Source organism: Alternaria conjuncta, assembly GCF_024043145.1.
Source record: "Alternaria conjuncta strain BMP 0040 chromosome Unknown scaffold_6, whole genome shotgun sequence".
NCBI lineage: Eukaryota > Fungi > Ascomycota > Dothideomycetes > Pleosporales > Pleosporaceae > Alternaria > Alternaria conjuncta.
This window is the reverse complement of record NW_026250095.1, coordinates 1,809,855-1,832,155: the sequence shown is the minus strand read 5'-3', so window position 1 is coordinate 1,832,155 and position 22,301 is coordinate 1,809,855. Positions and strand designations below refer to the sequence as shown.

Sequence of the window (22,301 nt, the reverse complement as noted above, 5' to 3'; positions counted from 1 at the left end):
TCACATTGCGCGAAATGGGACATTGGTACAGACTGTACACTCAAGGCTCTATCACCGATAATCACCGACAAGAATGCGGGGTGGAGTGGTGCCATGCTTGCCAATAACGTATGCGTTTGACGCGTGAAAGCAGTGTGACTCTAAACCTGCAGCATCGTATACGTGTGTATTAAGATCTGCATGCATTTGTAATGTCCCGATTTCCATGTGTATACACTGCAACCTATGAGAGGGCGTGGCATGACATGAGCGTGCAGATCATTCCCCGAATGAGCGGGGATAGTGACTTCCTAACTCGGAATTAGCGCGAGTATCCCCAGGTACAGCTGCATCACCTCAGCCCAGCGATCAGGCATTTGTAAGCCCGCCGGCTACACCTCCGACACCAGAACGACGATATAAGGCTGCTACCAATCTACCAGTCTCAAACGATTGTCCAGTACTCGCCTGGTCTCACAATCGCAATCGTGGACAGTAACCAATAGCAAACATGACGTCAGCTAAACCCTTCAGCATCGTACCAGCAGGCGCGCAACAGCAGCCCACACCATTCGAGCTGCATGTTGAGGAACAAAAGTTGCAGGACTTCAAGACTCTGCTCAAGCTGAGTCCGGTCGCGAAAGAGACGTATGAGAACAAGCAGAATGCGGGAAGCCATGGCCAGTTTGGGATCAGTCGGCAGTGGATCATTGATGCGAAGAACGAGTGGATGGAGAAGTTCGACTGGTATGCAGGCGTGACAAAGATTTGAAAAGGAACGACTGTGCTGACATGCTACAGGCGCAAGGAAGAAGACCGCATCAACTCTCTCCCCAACTTCAAGACCACCATCAAAGACGACGGCGGTAGCAGCTACGACGTCCACTTCGCCGCATTGTTCTCTAGCAAGCCCGACGCTATCCCAATAGCTCTGTTCCATGGCTGGCCTGGCTCATTCTTGGAGTTCCTACCCCTCATGGAAGTTTTGAGCAACAAGTACACGCCAGATACCCTCCCTTACCACATCATCGTACCGTCTCTCCCTGGCTTCGCCCTATCGTCTGACCCACCTCTCGATCAGGATTGGAAGACGGCGGACACCTCCCGCATCATGCACAAGCTGCTTCTCTCCCTCGGTTTCGGCGCATCAGGATACCTCGTCCAGGGCGGTGATATCGGCGCTTGGGTCGCGCGAGAGCTGGCATCTACTTACGCTGAGTGCAAAGGCATGCATCTCAACTTCATGCATACGGTCGACATCAAATCCTACTCTTCACCTGAGGACGAGCTCAGTGCAGCGGAGAAGAAAGGTCTGGAGAGGATGAACGAGTTTATGGAAGTAGGCAAGGCCTATGCAGTCGAACAGGGCACTAAACCTGCCACCATTGGTCTCGTACTCTCCAGTTCGCCTATGGCACAACTAGCCTGGATCGGTGAGAAGTTCATGGCGTGGACTGATCCATCTACCACGCCTTCCGTCAACACAATCTTGTCGGATATCACCCTGTACTGGCTTACTGGCTGCTACCCGACGTCAATCTACACGTACCGAGAGGGCAAGAAAGCCAAATATGTGGACAAGCCGTCGGGATACAGCTACTTCCCATATGAGCTTTCACCCGTTCCGAAGGCCTGGGCGGCGAGGACAGCGAACCTGGCCTTCTTTAGGGCGCACGAGAAGGGCGGTCATTTTGCGGCATTGGAGAGGCCCGAGACGCTGTGGGCAGATGTCGAGGAGTGGGTCAAGATCGCTTGGAAATGAGTTGGTCGTGGCGGTGAAGTCAATGATTGTCATGAAAGATAGGAAAAATGATGTGCAAGTGGTTCAACGGGTTTAGCCTGAGATCGTGTCAAACCTAGTAGCATTGACGATAAGCTGATGATTGCGATTGTTCGTGTCGCCCGTTCACAGTTGCCACGGCAGAGTTCGGCCAATTTGCAGAGCAGCTAACATCGCACCTTGTATAGTCTCGACGTCGCTGCCTCACTCTTCAAAGCCCATGCGGGGATCATGATGGTCGAGGCCGTCAAGTTTGGGACCGAGTAAGGATTTAATCGATAGGACGTAAGCAGCTAGCGTCGAGGCTGTGTCACTCCGCCGATGACGCATGTCATACCAATAACACGACCGTGCCAACAACCACGCTGCATGCCTAATCCTCGCTCGTAACATGAAACGTGCCACATAGCGGGCGGTGCCAAGTAAGCAAACAGCAGCAGTAACAGTTGAATAAGATCGCGACACCTATAACTCCTCCCATTGCTCACAAAACCTCTTTTTCCCACTCTCGCTCGTTCGTTTCGTTGTTTCCTTCTGCCGGTTCTCCTCACCACTCGTTCTCCGGGAGACCGGCTAACACGGCATCTCGACGCCCATCACCATCGCGATAATGGCCCCTTTCCAATTCGGAGATTTGGGCACAATATGCAACTATGCGAAAGTTAAATACGAAGAGCGGGCTGAGACGAAGAGGCGCCGCAGCTACAGACGCTCGTCCAGCGACCCCACCATGAACGCTACTATACGCAAACCCCACGGCAAACTACACAAACCGCCCAAGATACAGTCGCTACATGAAAGAAAAGAGCGCCCGCGCAATAAGTTGCAGAAATCTAGACCGCAGAGTGTTATTGGGGTGGTTAGGCCGCCTGTTAATCTCTTTGCGCTGGAATACGATCCTTATCCGTATAATACGCAACCGAGTCAGTTTCTGGGCGTGTACTCCAGTATCGATACTGTCACGGCGGCTGCATTTCGACATGGCGCGTATACGTTTTCAAGAGAAGGGCTGTTGGATGGAAGCGAGTACCTGAGTCCGACGGGTCGCATCAAGATTGTCTCGCACGCTATACAGAGTGTGGGTGTTACGGCTGCGGTACCGGGGGATAGGGCTAGCAAGAAGTTCGACGACGGGGTTATGAGGCTGGATATACCGCATCCGAGTCAGCCTGTGCCACGGTTCGACAGTCAACAGGATCTTGACAAGCAAAACGTCAGCAAGGATGCGGTCTTCCTGGCGCTTCACGAAGGGCCGCAGAGCGCGTACTGCATTGGGATGTTTACGAGCAAGAGTTTGGCATGGGGTGCTTGCTTGAAAGATAAGGCATGGCTGGAGTGGTCAGACCCGCTGACTGAGGAAGAGAGGACGGTCGAGGAGAATGATATGCCGCGCATCTCTGCCAGACTCGTGGGAAGCGGAAGACACGCGTGGTTCGTGAGGGCTTTTGAAGTTGATGGAAGGTGAAGCGGAAGACCGAAGATACGACTTCACTTGTGCCTGCCAACGCACGCCATGCTGAGCGCACCTCCACGACATTACTGCGGCATGCTCCAAGAATCGATAAGCGGATAAATATGCGGCAGTCTCATACAAACACCATGGGCAGAATAACGCGACGAACGACGACGCTACATATTCAGAGCCGTAAATATCGACGACATACGTCAGCCGAGGTTTTGGTGGGATACGTGCTACGTACGCGGGCACCCACGAACAACGTCGCGTGGATGAAGACCATCATCACGTATATACTCAGCCGACGCCCTCCAAAGTACAATTTATACGGAATATGGTACTATTGTTTGCCAGACAGCAGCCTGCAGTCATAATAAGGATCGTGAACGGTTTTGGTGAACTCCATGTTCGCTGTGTAGATGAAGGGGAAGGCTCATAGAATGTACAAAATATCCCTTTTATAGACTATAACAACATGTCGCCTTGGCAGCTCTCTTCTTGCTCGCTCGCATATGGTTTCCCATGACAATATTTAGTTTCTTCAGAGGAACATGCGTTACATCTTTCTTTGTTTCGATGAATTTTGTGGAAACCATACTACTATCACAGCGGCAATCTGGGAATGACGACCTCATCTCGCCGCCGACATACTTTCTGTTCCATGATCTTTTTAGAATTGCCCCGCCACAAGTCATTTTTACGTTGCCTCCGCATTTTGGTAAAGGAAGCGGTGGTAATAGAAGATGTGAGAAGAGTGGAGAGTCAATTTATAGACGATGTGGATCGAGAGACCGGCGCATGAGTGCACAGGCTACCGTTTTTGGAAGGAGAGGAAACCACACGAAGTTGGTATCCATATTTTTGGTTAGAAGAGCAGCGCAGACACTTTCGAGGGGCGAGACAGTCTTTTGGATCCCGAGACTGAGGAGACATAGGTCCGAGTAGTTCACTTTTAGACGAAGAGAAGATGACGCTCGACATCGAATAGCTCTTGGTCGGTTTTGGAAGGAAGAAGGAAGGCACGCACATGCGGTGCTCGTCTTTCAATTTTTGTGGCAAAGAAGCGGGTAGAAGTGTCGTCCCCTATCTTTCCGTGGATGTATTTATGTAGCGCATCGATGCCGAGACATGTGTTTTCAGCTGTGTAGTTTTTGGAAAAGAGAGGAGAGACGACGCGACATGAGTCGATCGATGGGCTTTTTTGGTTGGGAGAAGAGCAAAGCCACATATGCCTTCTCTAAGGAAGTTTGATACCAGAGTATAGGAAGGTGTCTTACGTCTTTATCGCCGGAAGTGTGCTTATATACCCTTTTGCGCTAGTGTCATGACATCGAAGTGGACATGGTGCGAACAGCACAGCGGAAACGCTGCCCATGATGATGTTGATGTCGACTTTAAGCAAGAGACTATCACAGCATACAGGCTATGGTTCTCAATTTGAGTGAGGGCAACGCGCTGACACATGGACTCTTTGTTTCAATGTTTTGAATACGTGTATAGATGATAGTGTCCTCATTCACCCTCGTCATACCAACTAGCGAATACAGTTATAGTCATCGTATCCGAATCGCGCGAAATTTGGAGAGATGGGAATACGGAAGCGCTCAACATGCCCCTTCCGTGGTGTATATTTATTTTGGGGGACTGACGGTCGGAGCAGTCATTGGACATGTCGTCATTGGCTTTCGCGAAGGGGTGAAAGGTGAGATGATTGTTAGACGCAAGATAGAGCCTTCTCAGACCATGTGCGCTTTCGTGCTCTGATCTGGAGAGAAGCCACCGACATGCATCTGCTCGAAGCCGTTTTTGGAAGAAGGCAAAACCCACATGCCAGCGCTCTCAAGTCATTTCGGAAGAATAAATTGCCAGATATGTTGGTGGAAGAGAAAGGAAGAAGCGTTTTAGGTGAGTTTATATAACTGTCTGCTAGCCAGAGCCTCCTGTTCGCGGAATAAGGATTGTGGATGTGGCAACATGGTGTGCTCACATCGTAATGTCGGGGACAGTTTTTGGGGAGCTTCCAAAGCTAAGTAGAAGAGTAGTGTAATACTCCAATCATGGATCTCGAGACCTCTCTTCTTCATGGACAGGTCGCTCCCTCTATTTGATTGCTATGCACGTTGTCCTGTGCAAGATATGCCGGAGAACACTGAGGCAGAGAAAATAGGATTGTTATAGCCGTCTCCAACATCAGTTGCTCTCATCGATATTTGGATATTTTGGCACTCCGCATGAGTCAAGCATGCGATGTTTTAAGAGAAAAAGAAAGGAACGCACACATATGTATGCCATCCATGAACTTCAGAGGAGAAGACACCCACACATGTTTTGTCGTGAACTGCATTTTGAAGGGCAGATTCTGGAGTGTATTATAAGAGAATAGAAGGTGAGAGAAGTATCGAAACTTTATAAAGCCGTCGCTGACTCCGATAAGTGGGACGAAGGCGGACGACGGAGAACATTCGATAGCTCGCCCGTTGTTTTTGGAGAAGAGCAATCTTCTCATGTAGCCAGATCATTGCTTTTTTGGAAAGGCCAACTTTCAAGTGCTGTTTGGAAGAGAAGGGAAGTAGAAGGCTAGAGAGACTTTATATACAGCCGCTCGCTGGTAGCCTAGAACTAACCCAGTCCAGACACAGCGCAACAACACATGCGAACATATTTCGGTACTCTCCTTATTTGAGTAATTAATGACAAGTCCCGCTGCACACATGACTGGAGTTTTTGATGCATTTTCTGGCGCCGCTAATTCTAGACACACGCTCTTGGGACGTTCTCCGAGTTTTGCTGATGATGGCAATGGACAGTGAGTGTTTTGGTTTTGAATAAGCTGTCACACAAACAGCTTCATGCAGCCGCATTATGGGTTTTTTTGAGAGACGGCGCAGAGGCAACATGGTCCAGAGGCACGCCACTTTTGGCAAATAACATAAGGACAATGTTATGGTAAGAGAAAAAAATGAGAAGCAACGGTTGAGATGTTTATATGCACATCAGCTAAATCATTGGAGGTCAACGGTACAGTTTGGTTCGCAGTGTTTGAATGTAGTTGCAATGCAGGCACAGCAACCGGGGAAGACATAAAACTGGTAGTCGAGTTTTTGATATAAGCGGGCAACAACATGATGCATTTGGACTGTAGTTTTGAAGTGATCAAGTGATCAACAAGTCGGATCTCAGTTCTCATGGGCAGGAGCATTGCGTCTTTTTGGTAGTTTAGAGGATGGCGGAACAAACATGCGTTGTGTGCCGGCCAATTTTTGAAGACAGCAAGCAGCAGAACACATAAACCGTAATTAGTTGGTTTTTGAGCAGCAAGCAAAGTTCTTGAATGGTAGAGGAGGCAAGAGAGAAAAGGTTGGAAGAGTGGTATTTATACTAACTTCATCGACTTGGTAGGGTGTGCTTGGTACGATTCTGAGGCGTGATGTTGAAACACATAGCATCAGCCTGGTAGCTTTTCGGTGACAAGGCGCAACAGGTCGCGCTGCGTTGATGTTGTCGACAGAATATAGTCTGGGAGCTCTGTTGAAGTTCCAAATCCCTCTCAAGACGGAAGACTTAAATGGAGTGACTAGTTAAAAAGCAAAAGTTCGTTCGGGTGTGACGATGTGAAAACCGTGTTACTCGAAAAAAATACATCACACTTCAGAGATGTGACATTAGTTCTCGCTTTCGTTTACACGTACATCGTGTCGTCGAAATACACCATTGGCTCACGTTGCTGACACGATCAGTGTGACTGAGTGTGCCTCCAGCGTCTCGTATTGCTGACTGAACGAGAGTTTTGTGGATACCGCAATGTGGCGACGCGGGTACAACATGCGACTTCCCGACGCACGCCTACTCCACCTGCAGAACCGGGTACGACACCAGCGAAGATTCGTGCCTGGTGGCTGCCACGCCAATATGTCAGAGCTTATAGTTTCCGAACCTGGATCGCCAGAGGCGCATGTCAATCTGTAGGTGGCCGCCGATCGCCTATTGATATCGCGGCCCGTGCGACGTATACGAAAGATGACTATGGTGTTGTTGTCTCTCAACAACCCGCGATCGACATGTCGTGGTCGTTTGTAATATGACAGGGTGGTCAGACGGACAGCGGAGGGTAGAACAGTGTCGGCTGAGCGAAGCGGCCGTCGTTTCTGCAGCGATCATGCGCAGCAAAGCAGGAATGCGGTATGGTTACCAGCTCATTGGGCCTGTACAAGGTAGCATATTCTGATGGGTAACTGCATTGACAGCTCGCGATGGTGCAGGGTTCCACACCTCCTTGCGTAGCCATGTGTTCGAGAAGCCGGAAAGATCGCATTTCCTGAGTTTCCCCTGGCGCTATCGTGATGGGAGTACGAGTCAGATGGGCGCATGTCTATCTCGACAGAATGTGTTCTTCCAATGATCCCAACCTTGCATCACGCGTGATAGGCAGCCTCATGCGCTCGATCGACCAGGGTGTGTCCGTGTTGACCATGCAGAAGGTATGCCGCTTGGGGCTTGCGGAGAGTTGTGCAGCCGAATGCAATGAAGCTGCATCGCGAGATGCGAAAGGTGGCTGCAGGATCGAAGGCGTCCACACTCGCTGCTTCTTCGGCGTTCATGTACAATTGAGGAGCTGATGTGCTCCCAAGGCCAGGGAGACGAGCCGGTCGTCTCCCGCTATCAGGGTCCTCGGCTGCGCAATCATTGGCGGTTGATCTGGTTGCTGGATCTCGAGGCGTCCCGGTGGCTAAAAGACGCGAGAGTGATGACTTCAGCCCATCACAAAAGCAGGTGCGTACCCTTGACGCAAGGCGTGCGCAATGCTAGGGCATATCAACATTACCAGGGCAAAGTATTGAATATTGAAGGAAGCGGGGAAGTGCGACGGCAGCGCTTCACGCGATAATAGCCACCGCGTCCTCTGCAAGGCTTGGTCCCGATTGCGAACGGACCTGTTTGAAGATGAAAATATGAAACTGCGAGTGTCAATTACTCAAGCGGGGTAGCTGCAAATATTGAGATGCTGCACCTATATCCCGATCTCGTAAGATCGCCGTCAGTGTTCAATAGCCGGCATGCGCCATGATGTGCTGCAAGGTCTTAATGTCCTTGTGATAAGATGTGATCACCTAGAGGCGCTTGTTAGCGATGATTGTGGCGCCTGCGTCGATCCGGTTTTCTGTTCCCGTAGCTCCAGCTGGAAGTCAGATCTTGCTTTTGACACGGCCCAAGCCTCAAAATATGCGTGAGGCGCTAACACTGCGTCGCCAAGTCGCCGTGCATGATCGCCTTCCCTTTATCGGCTCAAGGCGTCGTATGATGAGTAAGTGCAGCGGATGCCTTCGCATTTGTCAACATGCGAGGCTGCAATGGCGCCTGTGGGTCGAGTTGGGATGCGTAAAGTGAGGCGAGAAGGAACGGATACCCTTGCGGACCAGGGAAGGTACCACCAGAACTTGGAAAAGCGACTCCACCATATGGAATCCTTCAGAACAGCGCTTCAGTTTACCTCGGGAACAAGGATGTATGCAATGAAGCCATGTAATTCTAGTACAAATTCTATACTACAGTTGCTGCCCAACCACGTCGTTGCATCGGACCCAGGAACCCGACCGTTGATGACAGTTGTCGTTCCCGCCCTGCCATCTCAGGCTCAGAGAACTACCTCGTTGCCGCCCAATGCGGAGACGAGGTATTGTTCTCTGGTAGAGACTTCCAGTGTCTTCGTTGAGAATTCACCGGAAGATGCGAGGGCGCAAGGACGATCCGGTGGTATCCACATGCATTCGTGTCAGCTCTATCGATTGACCTTCCACCTCATTAACCCATGCGTCATAATACACTCCGTGAGATATCCTCAGCGCCAGCGCCGGATCATCTGTTCCAGCATCAAAACTCAATAGCAAAAGCAATCAAGTCCAGATGCTCGTAGATGCACGTATCCATGTCGTCAACATGAACCATGCGTGCCATTGCGTTCGTACCATAACCCTTCCCCACTTTTCCCCAATGCGAACACAAAAGACGAATAAGAGAATAGCCTGAGAAAAGGCTGAAAAAGAAAAGTGAAGACGTGACTCAAAGCCATAATGCTCGACGACCGCGAAAAACCATGGATGCAAATGTTGGACAGAAGGAAAAACCGATGCAGATTGACTTCCGCAAGAAGCGGTCGATGTCCCTCACCGTCTCAATGGCTGTGGAAGGAAAACCAATACGAGACGCCCTGAGAACAGTATATGTACAAAAAGAAGCAAGTGATGTCGTCTCGAGTGCGCTGAATGAGCGCATAGTGCGGGTATAAGCGTGCGCATGGACGGTCTGTAGCAAGCCTCTCGAGATGAGGGTCAATGCGCTGACAGGATGGCGCTCGGGAGCGGCACTGCGATCAGCCACGAGGAAGATCGTCGCGACTAGAACTTGCTAAGATCATCGCCGTCGCGCTGTGGAGGTGGGTCGTTGTACAGATGGACCAGCGCCGACTTCTTCGAGGAGGTCCATGCAGGAAGTCAACACTGCGCAACGTTAGTATTGTGATCAGGCAATGAAAGCAATGTGGTACTGACTCGCTACGATTTCCTCTTCCCATACTCCCATCTGGTAGTCAACGAGGCCGTGCTTCTCCATGCTGTCGCAGTTCTTGACGAGTTGAGTGCCCATCTTCTCAAGGAATTCGTAATCGATGAGTGATTTTGGGGGCTGCGGTCGCTGGCCCGTGGTGGTCATCTCCTGCGTCATGGTCTTCTGCTTCTGCAGTGTGGAGAGCCAGCAGGTGTTGAACTCTTCCCACAGCTGCAGACGCTGTTGGTAGTAGGTTTCGTCGTCGCGTACTAGGCCTGCTGCGGTCAATTCAGTTCCTCGTTCGATAATGCGCATACCGGGGAACTTACCCAAAGTCTCAGCCCAGTGCAATAGCCAGTCGGACATTCTGAGGAGAAGTGTGCCGGCTTCGGCGAGACGGCCGTCACGGACATGCTCAAACGTCTTCTTCAGCTCATTCTGGTAGTTTCGGTAGAAGTCGTCGTACTCGTTGCCGCTATTGGCCTGGGGCTCGCTGTAGTTGCCCTGGGAATAGCCGCCCTGGGAAGGAGCCTGATGGGGGTCTGTCATGCCAGCGGCAGTGAAGGCGGGCGCAAGGGCTTCTCGTCCGACCTGAGCTTGGGGAGCGGAATAGCCTAATGAGGGATACTGGGAAGGAACGTTTTGCGCCGCGATGGCAGAGGCAGGTGCGCTCGTGGGCCCGCTCTCATAGTATTGGGGTTGTGCCACGCCAAAGCCGGTGCTCAGGACCTGTATAGCCGAGTCCCTGTTCTGCTGGTACTGTTCCACAGGCTCATACTGCGAAGAAGGCTGCGCCGCGGCCTGGGCGCCCGGCACGCTGTACATGATGTTCTGGCCGTAGGGCGAGTACTGCTGGGGCGCACGCTGGGCCTGTTGTTGCTGGTCGGCGGCATAGTCCTGGGCGCCATAGGCTACGGCAGAGGGCTGAATCGACGAGCCAAACTGTGCACCTTCACCGTAAGCGTAACCGTAACCCTGAGAGCTGGCGCGACTTCCGGAAGAGGGGACGGATGTGGGTGGGGCAGGTGCTGTCAAGGGCGGCTGCCTGAAGCGATCGGGTGCGCTTACCACTGGATACGATGCCTGTGGTGGAAGGAGCGTGCCTTGCTGGCTTGCGTAACCTGAGGGAGTATGCCGTGGCCGGCGGTCATTGTCCATCCCAACCAGCCCGCCTTTATACTGCAGACTGAAGGGGGGTTCGAGAGCCCGGTACCCCGAGGGCGAGACTGGCGGCGTCGCGTAATTGGCCAGCTTGCAGACTTGCGGGATGTAGGTGGTGGAGGGCCGGCGCAAGAGGTGGAGAAGCGAGGGCGCAGGTGTAGTCGACGTGTGCGCGGACTGATGGAAGAGATGCGGTTTGGGGCGGGGTGCGTGAGAGGACCAGAAAGAGTTGATGGGTGATGCGGGCCAATGGTGGTAGATGTATGACGTCCGAAATTGGAAGACGAGATGCTCCAAGGTCCAGATGGTTTGGATATAAACACGGCCCTGACGCGTCGACGAGCGACCAATGCAGCCCAATGATGCAGGAAAAGAAGCTCGCGCAAGAGCCTCGGCCAGCCACCAGGATATCCTCGCTCCGCCTGCAGGAAGATGACTGCAATGCAATGCTCAGACGTCCGGGATTGGTCCTCCCGATGCGGTAATGTTGGAGAAAATGTGTGCGCCGTGTGGATCAGCTAAACACGTAGCCACTAGGTGACAGCGAAATTGTCCGGTAGATGCAGGCGTGGAGAACCCTGTGTGGGATGGGCTGGTGGTGAGGCGACGCTTATGCGTGAGATGTTTGAAGGGTAGTCCTTGCAAACAGATCAGTGTTCCAACGAGTCGGACGGAGTAGTGGCCGGCCTAGGAGGTGGTCTCAAACAATCTAACGTCTGCGTTGCGGTAGCTCAACGGCCTAAACGTACGCTGGCGTTCTTCACGATGCAGTGTCTTGGGGCGCACTGGGCGAGCGGGAGTACATGCAGAGACGAATGAAGCGTTCGGTCCGAGACAGGACTGAAAGTGCGACGGATGCTAAGATTGTAATCGGATCGCTTGCACTGGACCGACGGATGAAGTGAAAGGCTCTGTTATAAGAGGCGTGTGAGTTCGACGTCAGTTCACGGCTGGCGCAGATGCTCACAGGGATGCAAGTGGGGGAGGTTGGTGTGGTCGCCGATGGTAGCCAGGCTGGAGGAGGGCAGAAAGAGACGTGGGCGGGAAGTGATGCAGTCGCGCTACATTGGGAGAGCATCGGGCAGTGTGGGAAGCAAAAAGGAAGTAGTTCGCAAGCCACGCCGGCGAACAGACTGTAAATACTTGGACCAGGGTGTTGAAGCTAGAGGAGAAAACAATGGTGGGTACCTGAGAAGTGGGTGTGGCTGCAGGTCGGGCGAGCGAGGGCTGACGAGTAAGACGACTCTACCAGCTCTGGATGACAGCGACCATGCGAAGTCTCCGATTTCCGATATGGCCAGGGCGGGGCTAGCAGTACCCTGTCTGCCATGGTTACGGATCGCCCATGGTGGATCTGCAGGCGTCTGGGCAGCCACACTGCAGGGCAGCATCGCGTTTGCTATGCGTGACCACTCGACGCCGTCGATACGAGGCCGCGGTCAGCGCCAGCACGACGACAAAAGCCAGCAACTCCATCGTGGCTTCCTTCTTCCTGCTCTTCGGCGCAACCAGATGGCGATTCCCGCCCCGCGGCTCCACAGCGGCCAAATGTCGCAGCTGGCTGCTGGCCCAGGAACTGCTCCTCTCACCCAGCTGGGCTTGGCGGCAGACAGTGACCACGCGCCACATGGCATTTGTCCGCCAGTACGCGTGAAGAGCTGTAGGACAAAGGGGCCCGACGCAGCGTGGGAAGACTAACCTTCAGGAGCGCGTTTCCGCCATGTTTCATGCCGCAGGCGTCCTTCGGCTCTTGAGGCGCCCTCTCCTGCTGCCAAATCACCAAACGGATGTCGAACTTGGATAGCCTCACGGCCGGCAGTGTCTCGTGTAGGTAGGTGCTGACAGGTGGGAGTGAGAAGGTTTAGGGGCTATCTCGGGCTCCAAACTCGATCCGTCCTTTCATCTCTGCAGCGCTGCAAGTTCCCGTCCACGCGCAGGGATCTCTCGCCTGTGGTCGATCTTGCCTTGGGCCACTTCACCCATCAGCCTCACTCGTCGATCCTGATCCTGCGAATGGGGACCTTCCCTTTCGAACTCGTGGACTGACGCAACCCTCACTCAAGCCGCGACCTCGCGACCTCGCCATGCCTTCTCCACGCTGCAGCTCCTCGAATCTTACATGTGCGGTACGGTGGGGCTCTAGCGCCATCTCGGTCGCTCCTGCCGGCAAACCTCACTGGTTCTTGCCGTGAACCTTCCGTCATATTTTCAACACGGCACGCTGCAAACGCTACCCACTGCCACCGCCGTTTATTCAGGCTAAGAGCACGCCTTGCGCTGTCACTGACACCTCAATTGCACGCTCTGGCGCGCCATACGCCGCGCGCGCGACTTGCCGGACCATTGCGCTATGAATGCCTGTTCACGTGCTCACGGAAGACTGCAATCTTCTGGAAGCTTTGCAAAGGCGCACAGCATGGCTCTGCAGGACACAGCCATCGCGTCACGAAACCAATGTCGTTCAACTTGCCCGCTTTGGTGCGATCACTGTCCAGACGAGTGCGTCATTCGGTACGGATGGCGATCATCAGGTGGCCCTTGCTGCCACATCAACCTCCACCACCGCGCTTCGTGAAATGATCAAGGACCACGGCGAACATGCTTCGAGAAGGTTTCACTTCGTTCGACAAACGTCTGACTCGTATCAAGCTGCGACCACTCAGCAAAGTCTCGGGCGAATGCCGTGTTCGACCGTTTACGCGTCGTGCGGGACACGCGACAAGGAGTCAAACAGGGAGCTCCCATCTCCAACGAAGATCCAAACGGCAGCCCATCTTCTAGTGCTGAATTCCTCTCATGCCTCCTGCCACATAACGTTTGTCCGCGATATCATCCGGAACGACCGAAAAGCAAGTGCGTGCGGGTATAGCACTGACGTCGTGGGTCAAGAACCATTGGCCGCCCTATGGCCATGTCCAAAATAGAACATCGTGAAACGAGTCAGGGACGATCACCGCAACTCTGCGCCCGCGATCAGCCGGTCATATCTTGACTCTCGTCGCATGTGCCACCGGCAATAATAATTGGCCTGAGCATTTTGCTGTTGCAAAACTCACAATGCGCATTTGCCTATCTAGGGTCTTAGTCGAAAAGCAGTCATGAACGCGAATGCGAGTCTAGCGCAAACAGAAACACATTGGGAAGGCATAAGCTATCGCATCAGTTTTGAGTGCATTGCGTGCTGGTGGTGGCGCAGCCCTTCATGCGATATACATTTGCTTCCTCTTAGCAAAGTGGTCTTCAACAGCTGCCAGGAACGGACCGAGAAAGCAATAACAGACAGCAGTGGAGCAAGGTTGAACCTGCATACTTGTTCGACATGAGACTGAACCAGGGAAGAAGCATAGTCAGCAGGGCAGAGCGGCACAAGGTTCAAGGCCTTGTGTTTCTGGACACAAAGACATGCTTGATCGAGAAGCATGACCCTGTCCGGGCAATGCCGCACCAGATGAGGATCGTGTGAGCACATGGCCGTCTGGGTTTGCGACATTGACAACCAGGCGAAGAATTGGTCATCTCCACGTGTCGTATCTACAGCACCCTGTTCCATGCAAACAGCGACAAGGTACCAGGAGTAACATCAACACATGCTTGGACATACACGATGAGATTGAAGCACATTCAGCAGACGGCGTCTTGATATGTCTCATCTTACACTTGGCAAGGCTGACACTGCAGATGACTAGCGATAAAACAATAGCATATACACAAGCAGTCGCTCATCGCTTGACCCAGGTGGGCATCTTCCGCGCCTTGACGTGACCTGGCTTCTTCCTTTCCACCTTCCTTGGGTCGCGCGTTATGGTTCCAGCTAAGGAGCAGTCAGCAATTGGATCCGGAATGCGCAGGCGAGACATGTTTGGGATCATCCAGGGGTGTTGACTGCGTTTTGAGGCGTAGACGTGGGCATGTGTCAGCCGCGAGGGCTGCATTGACAACGCTCATGGAACGACAGAACAAGCAATGCTGGATTGCAAGAGGCACGGATAAAGAAAATATCGACTCACCTCGTCGTAGCGCAGGCTTCAGCGCGGGTTCATGGACCAGCAATGATTTCGCTACAGCCAGAGTCATTGCTTCCGCCTGGCCAGTCAGGCCACCACCCTGTACCAGAGCAAAGACGTTGTACTTGTCAAGACGCTGAGTAGCCTTGAGTGCCCAGACAGCGCTCTCGCGGTGATGCAGCCGCCCGAAGAACTCTGAGAGGGACTTGCCGTTGACGAGCACTTCACCCTCGCCTTCTACCAGCCAAGCCACAGCAGACGACGTTTTTCTCCGCCCAACACCCTTGGCACGCCCAAGCTCATCAATCACGCCAGGCTTCGGAACAATGTCACCGGGCTGGTTGGGCTTCTTGTACCGCAGCATCGCCTGCACAACCTCGTCGGGCATGAGCGCGGGGTGAATGCAGTTGAGCCGCCGCAGTATTTGCAGCATCCTGTGATAACGCGCGGTCTTGACCGGCTCGTTGGTCATGATGCGATACTGCTCGATCGTCTTCCAGGCCACCTTGGGTGCCTCGGCGGGCGGTATAACAGGTAACGTAGCGACTTTTCGAAGGAGAGCGGAGAGGGAGAGGAAGTCGTCGGTGAAGGTGGGCTTTGCGCTGAAGTAGGACGGCGATGCTGGGACGACGCGCAGTGTTCGTAGGGAGTCTTTCTTTTCGCCCTTCTTGCCGCTGCCTTTTGCCGTCGCTTCCAAGTCGATTTCAGGGGCCGCTGTAAATGGTTCCCGTATCTCTTCCTCTGTAACCTCTGCACGTCGCACGGCGGTCGTCGAGATGCTTCTCCGTACTGTGGGTTGGAAGCTCCGTTGAGTATATCGCATCGTGCGTTCGCATTGGGGCCGCGGTCGACCTGCCAGGGCATCGGCCGCCCTCCAAAGACTCCTTGAAAACTCCCTGCTTGCCATTGCGCCTCTGGTCGACAGCGAATGCACCGTGGTAGCGCTGTCAAAGGACTGCCACCTGCCACAACTGACGACGATGGATGCACGAGCCACCACCTGCAAAGGCTTAGCGGCTAGACTGAAATTACGGTGGACTGTCTGTGCACGCAAAGTTCCTACAGCCCCGCCTCCCTCAACCCAACCTCTTTTTTCTTCACAACTCCTGTCTTCCACACACTGATTGTTAAGCTCAACCACGAACTCTACAATCATGTCTTTCGGAAAGCTCTACAGCTACTCGGTACGTCGTCGCACACAGCCACGCGCAGTTGCACCGCAATGAGTCCTAACAGCAAGCCAACAGGGTAACCCGCGTACCACCTCTCTCCTGGCCGTCGCGAAGGAGAATGGCCTCGACATCGAGTTCGTCGACACTGAGCCAGCCAAGGGTGTCTCTGAGGACTACCTGAAGCTCAACAAGCTCGGCAAGGTCCCTACCTTCGAGGGCGCTGACGGCTTTGTCCTCTCCGAGTGCATCGCCATCGCTGTCTACCGTAAGTGCTACCCCGCGCGTTCGCTCCTCCTCCCTGCATAATATGATGTCGAATGAATTCATTCAGTTATCCCTGTCTGAAAACTATTGTTGAAAACTTACTATTCTGATTTGCCTCTACCACATCTACTCCGTCTGTCCAAAATTTGGTGGTGACTCAGAGCTGACGGATTCCAGTTGCCTCGCAAAACGAGAAGACCAGCCTTCTCGGCAAGACCAAGCAGGACTACGCCACCATCCTGCGATGGATGTCCTTTGCCAACACTGAGGTCCTCTCCCCCCTCGGTGGCTGGTTCCGCCCCATCCTCGGCCGCGACCCTTACAACAAGAAGAGCGTCGACGAGTCCCAGAAGGCCGCCCTCAAGGCCGTCCACGTCATTGAGGAGCACCTCCTTACACACACCTACCTCGTTGGTGAGCGTCTGACTCTTGCCGACATCTTTGCTGCCAGCATCCTTGCCCGCGGCTTCCAATACTTCTTCGACAAGCAATGGCGCGACTCCAACCCCAACACCACCCGTTGGTACGAGACCGTCTACAACCAGGCCAGCTACTCCGCTGTCGCCCCTAAGCTCGAGTTCATCTCCGAGGCGTTGAAGAACGTCGCACCCAAGAAGGAGGGTGGTGAGAAGAAGAAGGAGCAGCCCAAGGCCGCCCCTAAGCCCAAGAAGGAGGAGGCTGAGGAGGAGGAGGAGGCACCAGCTGCCCCCAAGCCCAAGCACCCTCTCGAGGCTCTGCCCAAGGCCACATTCGTCCTTGACGACTGGAAGCGCAAGTACTCCAACGAGGAGACCCGTGAGGTTGCCCTCCCCTGGTTCTGGGAGAACGTCAACTTCGAGGAGTACTCCATCTACAAGGTTGACTACAAGTACAACGATGAGTTGACCCTCACCTTCATGACCGCCAACTTGATCGGTAAGTCAAATCACTTGCAATTTATACAGTCACATTGCTAATTCCTTTAGGTGGTTTCTTCACCCGTCTCGAGGCCAGCCGCAAGTACCTGTTCGGCTGCTGCTCCGTATACGGACAGTCCAACGACTCCATCGTCACCGGTGCGTTCATCGTCCGTGGCCAGGATGCTCTCCCCGCCTTCGATGTCGCTCCTGATGTCGAGAGCTACGAGTTCACCAAGCTCGACCCCACCAAGGAGGAGGACAAGGAGTTCGTCAACGACCAGTGGTCGTGGGACAAGCCCATCACCGTCAACGGAAAGTCCTACGAGTGGGCCGACGGCAAGGTGTTCAAGTAAACGCTTCGCCTTCTTTTTGAAGTGTTTGCTTTGATTTATGATGCGGATGATTAACGAACTGGCATGGGTATGGATAGGATGACGGATGAGGATTCATGAGATCACACTGGGCAGCCCTGGTGGATCAGTGATACTGCCATAGCCGTTAGAGGCTCAAAATGCTGCACAAGAAGTTCATGATACCCAACACATAATACTGTCCCCACACTGTGACGTCTGTTCCATCGTTGTGTTTTTGCTCTGCTGGTCTCGTCATGTGCATGTGATCGATCTTGAGCGCTCCTATGCGACTGCGTTGTTTATCGCGCACTCAACAGATAACGAAGAGTTTGTCTTCCCTGACACTACGTTGCCTAGCAGCTGTCAGGTGTTCTCAACCCCAGATCTGGGCTCGAACTGGGGTGGGGCCAACAAAGTCGTGGCTTGTCGAGCCGAGCCTATCATTGGTTGCAAGAGACAAGGAAATAGCCCTAGCCAACCGCCGAAGCCGTCCAACAGAGGCTGGAAAGAACGGCGGCGTGGGCAAGCGCATGAGGCACATGCATGTCTTTGATCCTCGAGTCCTCACCTCGATCTCCATTTTGTCAACTTCTACAACTGTCAACCGCGCCGAGATTGCGGTCCCGCGACGGAACTATCACGGTGACATTCGCGCGCACGGCCAAACACAGCCATCATCACAAGGCACGCCTGAGCTGAGCGCGGGCGTATTCGTCGTCATTCGCTCACTCAGTTGCGACAATCGGTACCTTTTTCGCGCAACGGAGGAAGAGCTGGAATCGGAACATCAGGATTAGCGCGACAAGAACTGCGCAATCATCGCGCACATAATTCCGGCTTCCTGCATTATCAGTTGGTGGATCGTGCTCCGGACGACGGAACGGCGGCCATCGGTTCACGCAAGTGTAACGTGCAACGGTAACAGAACAAACTGGTGATCTGGCTTTGCGCTACGGGAACGCGACGCAAGGATTGAGCACAAGAGTGGTTTCTGGCTTTAAAGGTGGGAGGTGCGAAGAACAGGGAGAACGTCCTTGTTGAGTCTTGACGCAAACAGAAGATTCTAAGGAAAGAGAAAGTGTGTGTTGGGACAAAGAGCAAGCAAGACTAGATTGTGCTTGTGCATCTTAAAACAGCTTGGGGTAGAGAGGCTAAGAAAATTTATCAGTTGAATTGGAAGAGGAAGACAAGAGGAACACCAAGGGAATGAAAGAAGATAGCGCGAGGGTGGTGAGGAGATCATCTGGAAATTCGGGGGAACCTGCGATTCAGGTCATCTGTCTGGTAGGTCATTCGGTGCTGGTTGTGTTTGTCGATGTGGCTAGATGCGTTCGCATATATGCATCGGATGTTGCCAATCGTGCAGGTCGACAAGCAGATGTGCCGTCTTGCAGTAGAGGCTAACACGAACAGGGCTCTGGAGGTGGACCAAGCGAAGACAATGTCACGGGCTTCCTCGTTCGATCGACAGCAACAAACTGGGCTAAGAACTCCGTCATAGCTGTGGATGCAGGCTCCCACCTTGCATCGATTACCCGCATACTTGGTCAGGACTTCCCGCTTGTCTCCGACCCAGATCCAGCATTATCGACCCCACATAACGGTAATGGAAATGGGAATAGCAGTGACGCGCATATAGAGTCGCCGTCGCCGGGCACTGGGCATGTCTCGCTCTCCGACGAAGACTCTGGGCCTGAGACACCAGATTCTGAGCAGGATGTACCCGTCACAATTACCACGCTGAAAACTGGCGCATTCGCGGGATTACCCTTCCCACATCTAAGTGCCAGGGCAAATGCGCTACATGTTGTGAGAGAGCACATTTCGACTTATCTCATCACCCATCCACATCTCGACCATGTCTCGGGCTTCGTCATCAATACAGCAGCTTTTCACAATACATCTCGACCCAAGCGGTTAGCAGCACTACCATTTACCGTCAACGCGATCAAAAACCACATCTTCAATAACATCATCTGGCCTAACCTTACGGACGAAGATGGAGGCGTGGGACTAGTAACTTTCCAACGGCTTGCAGAAGGCGGTAACATTGCTCTGGGTGAAGGAAGCTCAAGAGGCTACATCGAAGTGTGTGACGGCTTAGGAGTCAAGGGCTTCAAAGTAAGCCATGGCCACTGCATGCAGGGGCCTGGCCATGTACACCGCGGATCGAACGCCAACCTACTGGAGACGTCAGATCGGCAAAACGCAAACCCTTCTCAATCGTATGGTCAATCAGACGGACTGGAAGGCCGTTCACAAAGCTTCTCCATGACTACACAAAGCGCACCCGGCACTCCAGGTTTCAGCGGAAGCACAGAAGCCGGCCGACGAGCCAGCGGTGTCACAGTTCCTCAACCCCAGCAACCGCAGTCGCAAGATCACTGTGTGATCGACTCAACCGCCTACTTCATTCGCGCCGAATCTACCCTCACGACCCCAAAACGCGAGATCCTCATCTTTGGCGACGTTGAACCGGACTCCCTTTCACTTTCCCCACGTACACATCAGATATGGACGGAAGCAGCTCCAAAGATTGCCGCTGGCACGCTAAAAGGCATTTTCATAGAAGTCTCATACACGAACGCGCAAGCCGACGCCGTACTTTTCGGACACTTAGCACCCCGCCATCTGCTCGAAGAGCTCAGCTCCCTCGCGGCCATGGTAAAAGACAGCAAAAAGCAGCACGAGCGCGACAAAGAAGAGCTCCGCTCGCAGAAGAAAAAGAAGCGGAAGAGAGCCAGTGCAAATAATAACCTACAGCTCGAAAGTCTGACGTCTATCGAGGGCGGTAGGAAAGCCAAGATGGGTGGCTACCTAGGTGGAGTAGGCAAAGGGATAGATTCCCCGATTTCGACAACAAACCACTCGCAAACCGACGATGAGACAATGAGCGACTTCCCGCTTTCGAGAGGTGACACGGGGACGAACACGCCTGTTCCTTTCCCACCGCCACTGCAACATCATCAGTCTATGCAGCGGCATCAGGATCAACCCCAGGATCAACAAAACGGGACCCCCGGGCCCCCTCCATCTCATCCTTCTGCACCAGCAGCGTTCGGCCTGTCATCCGTCTCCGCTGAGCACAACCGCGCCATGCTCTCCGCCGCATTCGATTCTCCGCTCAAAGGCGTCAAGGTCGTTATCATCCATGTCAAGGACTCCTTCATGGATGGGCCGCTAGTCGGGACTCAGATTCTGAAAGAACTGAGGGAAGGGGAGGAAGCGTTGCAGGAGCAAGGGAAGGGTTTGGGGTGTCAATTTGAAGTTAGCGCTGCGGGAGAGAGTTATTGGTTCTAGTGGCATCTGAGTAGGGTTTGGTCAGATTGGATTCAAGATGATTGGGCTAGAGAGGGGTGTGGTTTGGCGTTTTGGTGGATGAGCTTCGGCTTCGTCTTGGGGGTTCTTGATTCACGTGAGGGTAACGATATATGTATGTGTTTGGGCGGCTACTTTGAGTATTTGGGGGAAAGCGAGTTGGGGGTTGGGGATACATGTAGCATCATGAGTTTTGATATACCACTGCGTTCTGTTAACACCGCAGCCATCGCATGAGCTGCTGTCTGCGTTTAACCTTCATCCAGAACGTATCCAAGCTATTCCAGCACCAACACTTCCTACATTTCTTCACCACTACATCACCTCCCAAACACAGGTTCCCTCCGCCTCGTCTGCCGCCGTAGCCACCACTCCATCCCATCAACAAGCGCCCTATTCCCAATCAGAAGCGCACCCTATCCACATCGTTAGCTTCGTACTCAATCCGTTCCAATCCTCTTGTAACCGTTCGCAATTCCAACAACATACCGGTATACCAACAAACCACCACCCCGCAATCCACATCGCCGTATCCACCGTGTAAAACGCGCCCACACATCCCCCAGCCCACAGATTCACCGTCGCACAGCTCATCAATGTGCGTGTTAGGGGCGCGAAGCGGTGCCGTGCTCGGGGCCGGTGCCAGAGGAAGAGCATGAGGGTGTGGAGGAGGATGTTTGACTGTGGTGGGTCAGTGACCATGTTGCTGTCGAAGTATAGTGGAGAAGGGAGGAAAGAGACGGCGGTAGGTAAGTGGACAGCATGAGCGAGGGAGCTATTCTTTTCAACGTACAGGTATGAACACACTAGTGATGTAAATAACATTGAGGTCATGGATGTTGAGCCCGCCGATAGCCATGAGTGCACTGCACGCGTAGGCCATCACCGTGCCGGTGGCGATCCAGTATGGGATTGGATTCCAGTTGTCACATGGTATGCGTGCTGTCCGGGTTCGTTGCAGTACTAGGTCTGAATCTGTGTCTGTCTCCATAGTGGACTGGTTATACGCGGGATGGTGTGGAGAGGGCGTGAGGGCATGCGCGGCGGTGCGAGTTGCGAGGTGAAGGTAGGTACATGGCGGAGGATGCCAGTGGTCAGCCACATGATATGATAGATCAGCTATTACACTGTTACTCTCTGATGTAAAGGGTCTTGACTGCTTGTGGTCGTTGTTCGTCCCTGAACCGGTTTGACGATGGGATCCCGGAGGGTACCATGGTACTTGCCTGGAATGCCGAATGAGCAATGCGCCTTCTCTCGGTATATGCGCGGGTTTGATCGCGTTCCCCGCGTTTGGATTTTTTGGTCAATTTCATGGCTCGTTCTCTCTAATCCAGGAAAATAGGAAGCTGCCTCACTGCACATCTTATGTCCA

The 22,301-nt window shown here is 53.2% G+C and overlaps 5 protein-coding genes across 5 annotated transcripts; 3 read left to right on the top strand and 2 right to left on the bottom strand.

Moving 5' to 3' along the window:
* Positions 1-490: 490 nt before the first annotated feature.
* Positions 491-1,741, top strand: J4E85_005024 (uncharacterized protein; the record flags this gene model as incomplete). The annotated part of the gene is made up of 2 exons (XM_051469274.1): positions 491-726; positions 781-1,741. The coding sequence occupies 2 exons, from the start codon at positions 491-493 to the stop codon at positions 1,739-1,741; spliced, it is 1,197 nt and encodes a 398-aa protein (XP_051327489.1).
* A 628-nt stretch (positions 1,742-2,369) lies between these two features.
* J4E85_005023 (uncharacterized protein) lies at positions 2,370-3,224 on the top strand (the record flags this gene model as incomplete). Its single annotated transcript, XM_051469273.1, has 1 exon — positions 2,370-3,224. The coding sequence occupies one exon, from the start codon at positions 2,370-2,372 to the stop codon at positions 3,222-3,224; it is 855 nt and encodes a 284-aa protein (XP_051327488.1).
* A 6,399-nt stretch (positions 3,225-9,623) lies between these two features.
* Positions 9,624-10,913, bottom strand: J4E85_005022 (uncharacterized protein; the record flags this gene model as incomplete). The annotated part of the gene is made up of 3 exons (XM_051469272.1): positions 9,624-9,709; positions 9,761-10,033; positions 10,085-10,913. The coding sequence occupies 3 exons, from the start codon at positions 10,911-10,913 to the stop codon at positions 9,624-9,626; spliced, it is 1,188 nt and encodes a 395-aa protein (XP_051327487.1).
* Positions 10,914-14,635: 3,722 nt separating this feature from the next.
* Positions 14,636-15,743, bottom strand: MRP9 (37S ribosomal protein S9, mitochondrial; the record flags this gene model as incomplete). The annotated part of the gene is made up of 2 exons (XM_051469271.1): positions 14,636-14,727; positions 14,924-15,743. The coding sequence occupies 2 exons, from the start codon at positions 15,741-15,743 to the stop codon at positions 14,636-14,638; spliced, it is 912 nt and encodes a 303-aa protein (XP_051327486.1).
* A 331-nt stretch (positions 15,744-16,074) lies between these two features.
* On the top strand, positions 16,075-20,908 carry J4E85_005020 (uncharacterized protein; the record flags this gene model as incomplete). Its single annotated transcript, XM_051469270.1, has 5 exons — positions 16,075-16,104; positions 16,168-16,357; positions 16,534-17,271; positions 17,322-17,596; positions 19,022-20,908. 5 exons carry the CDS (start codon positions 16,075-16,077, stop codon positions 20,906-20,908), a joined length of 3,120 nt encoding a protein of 1,039 aa, XP_051327485.1.
* Between the last annotated feature and the right edge of the window lie 1,393 nt (positions 20,909-22,301).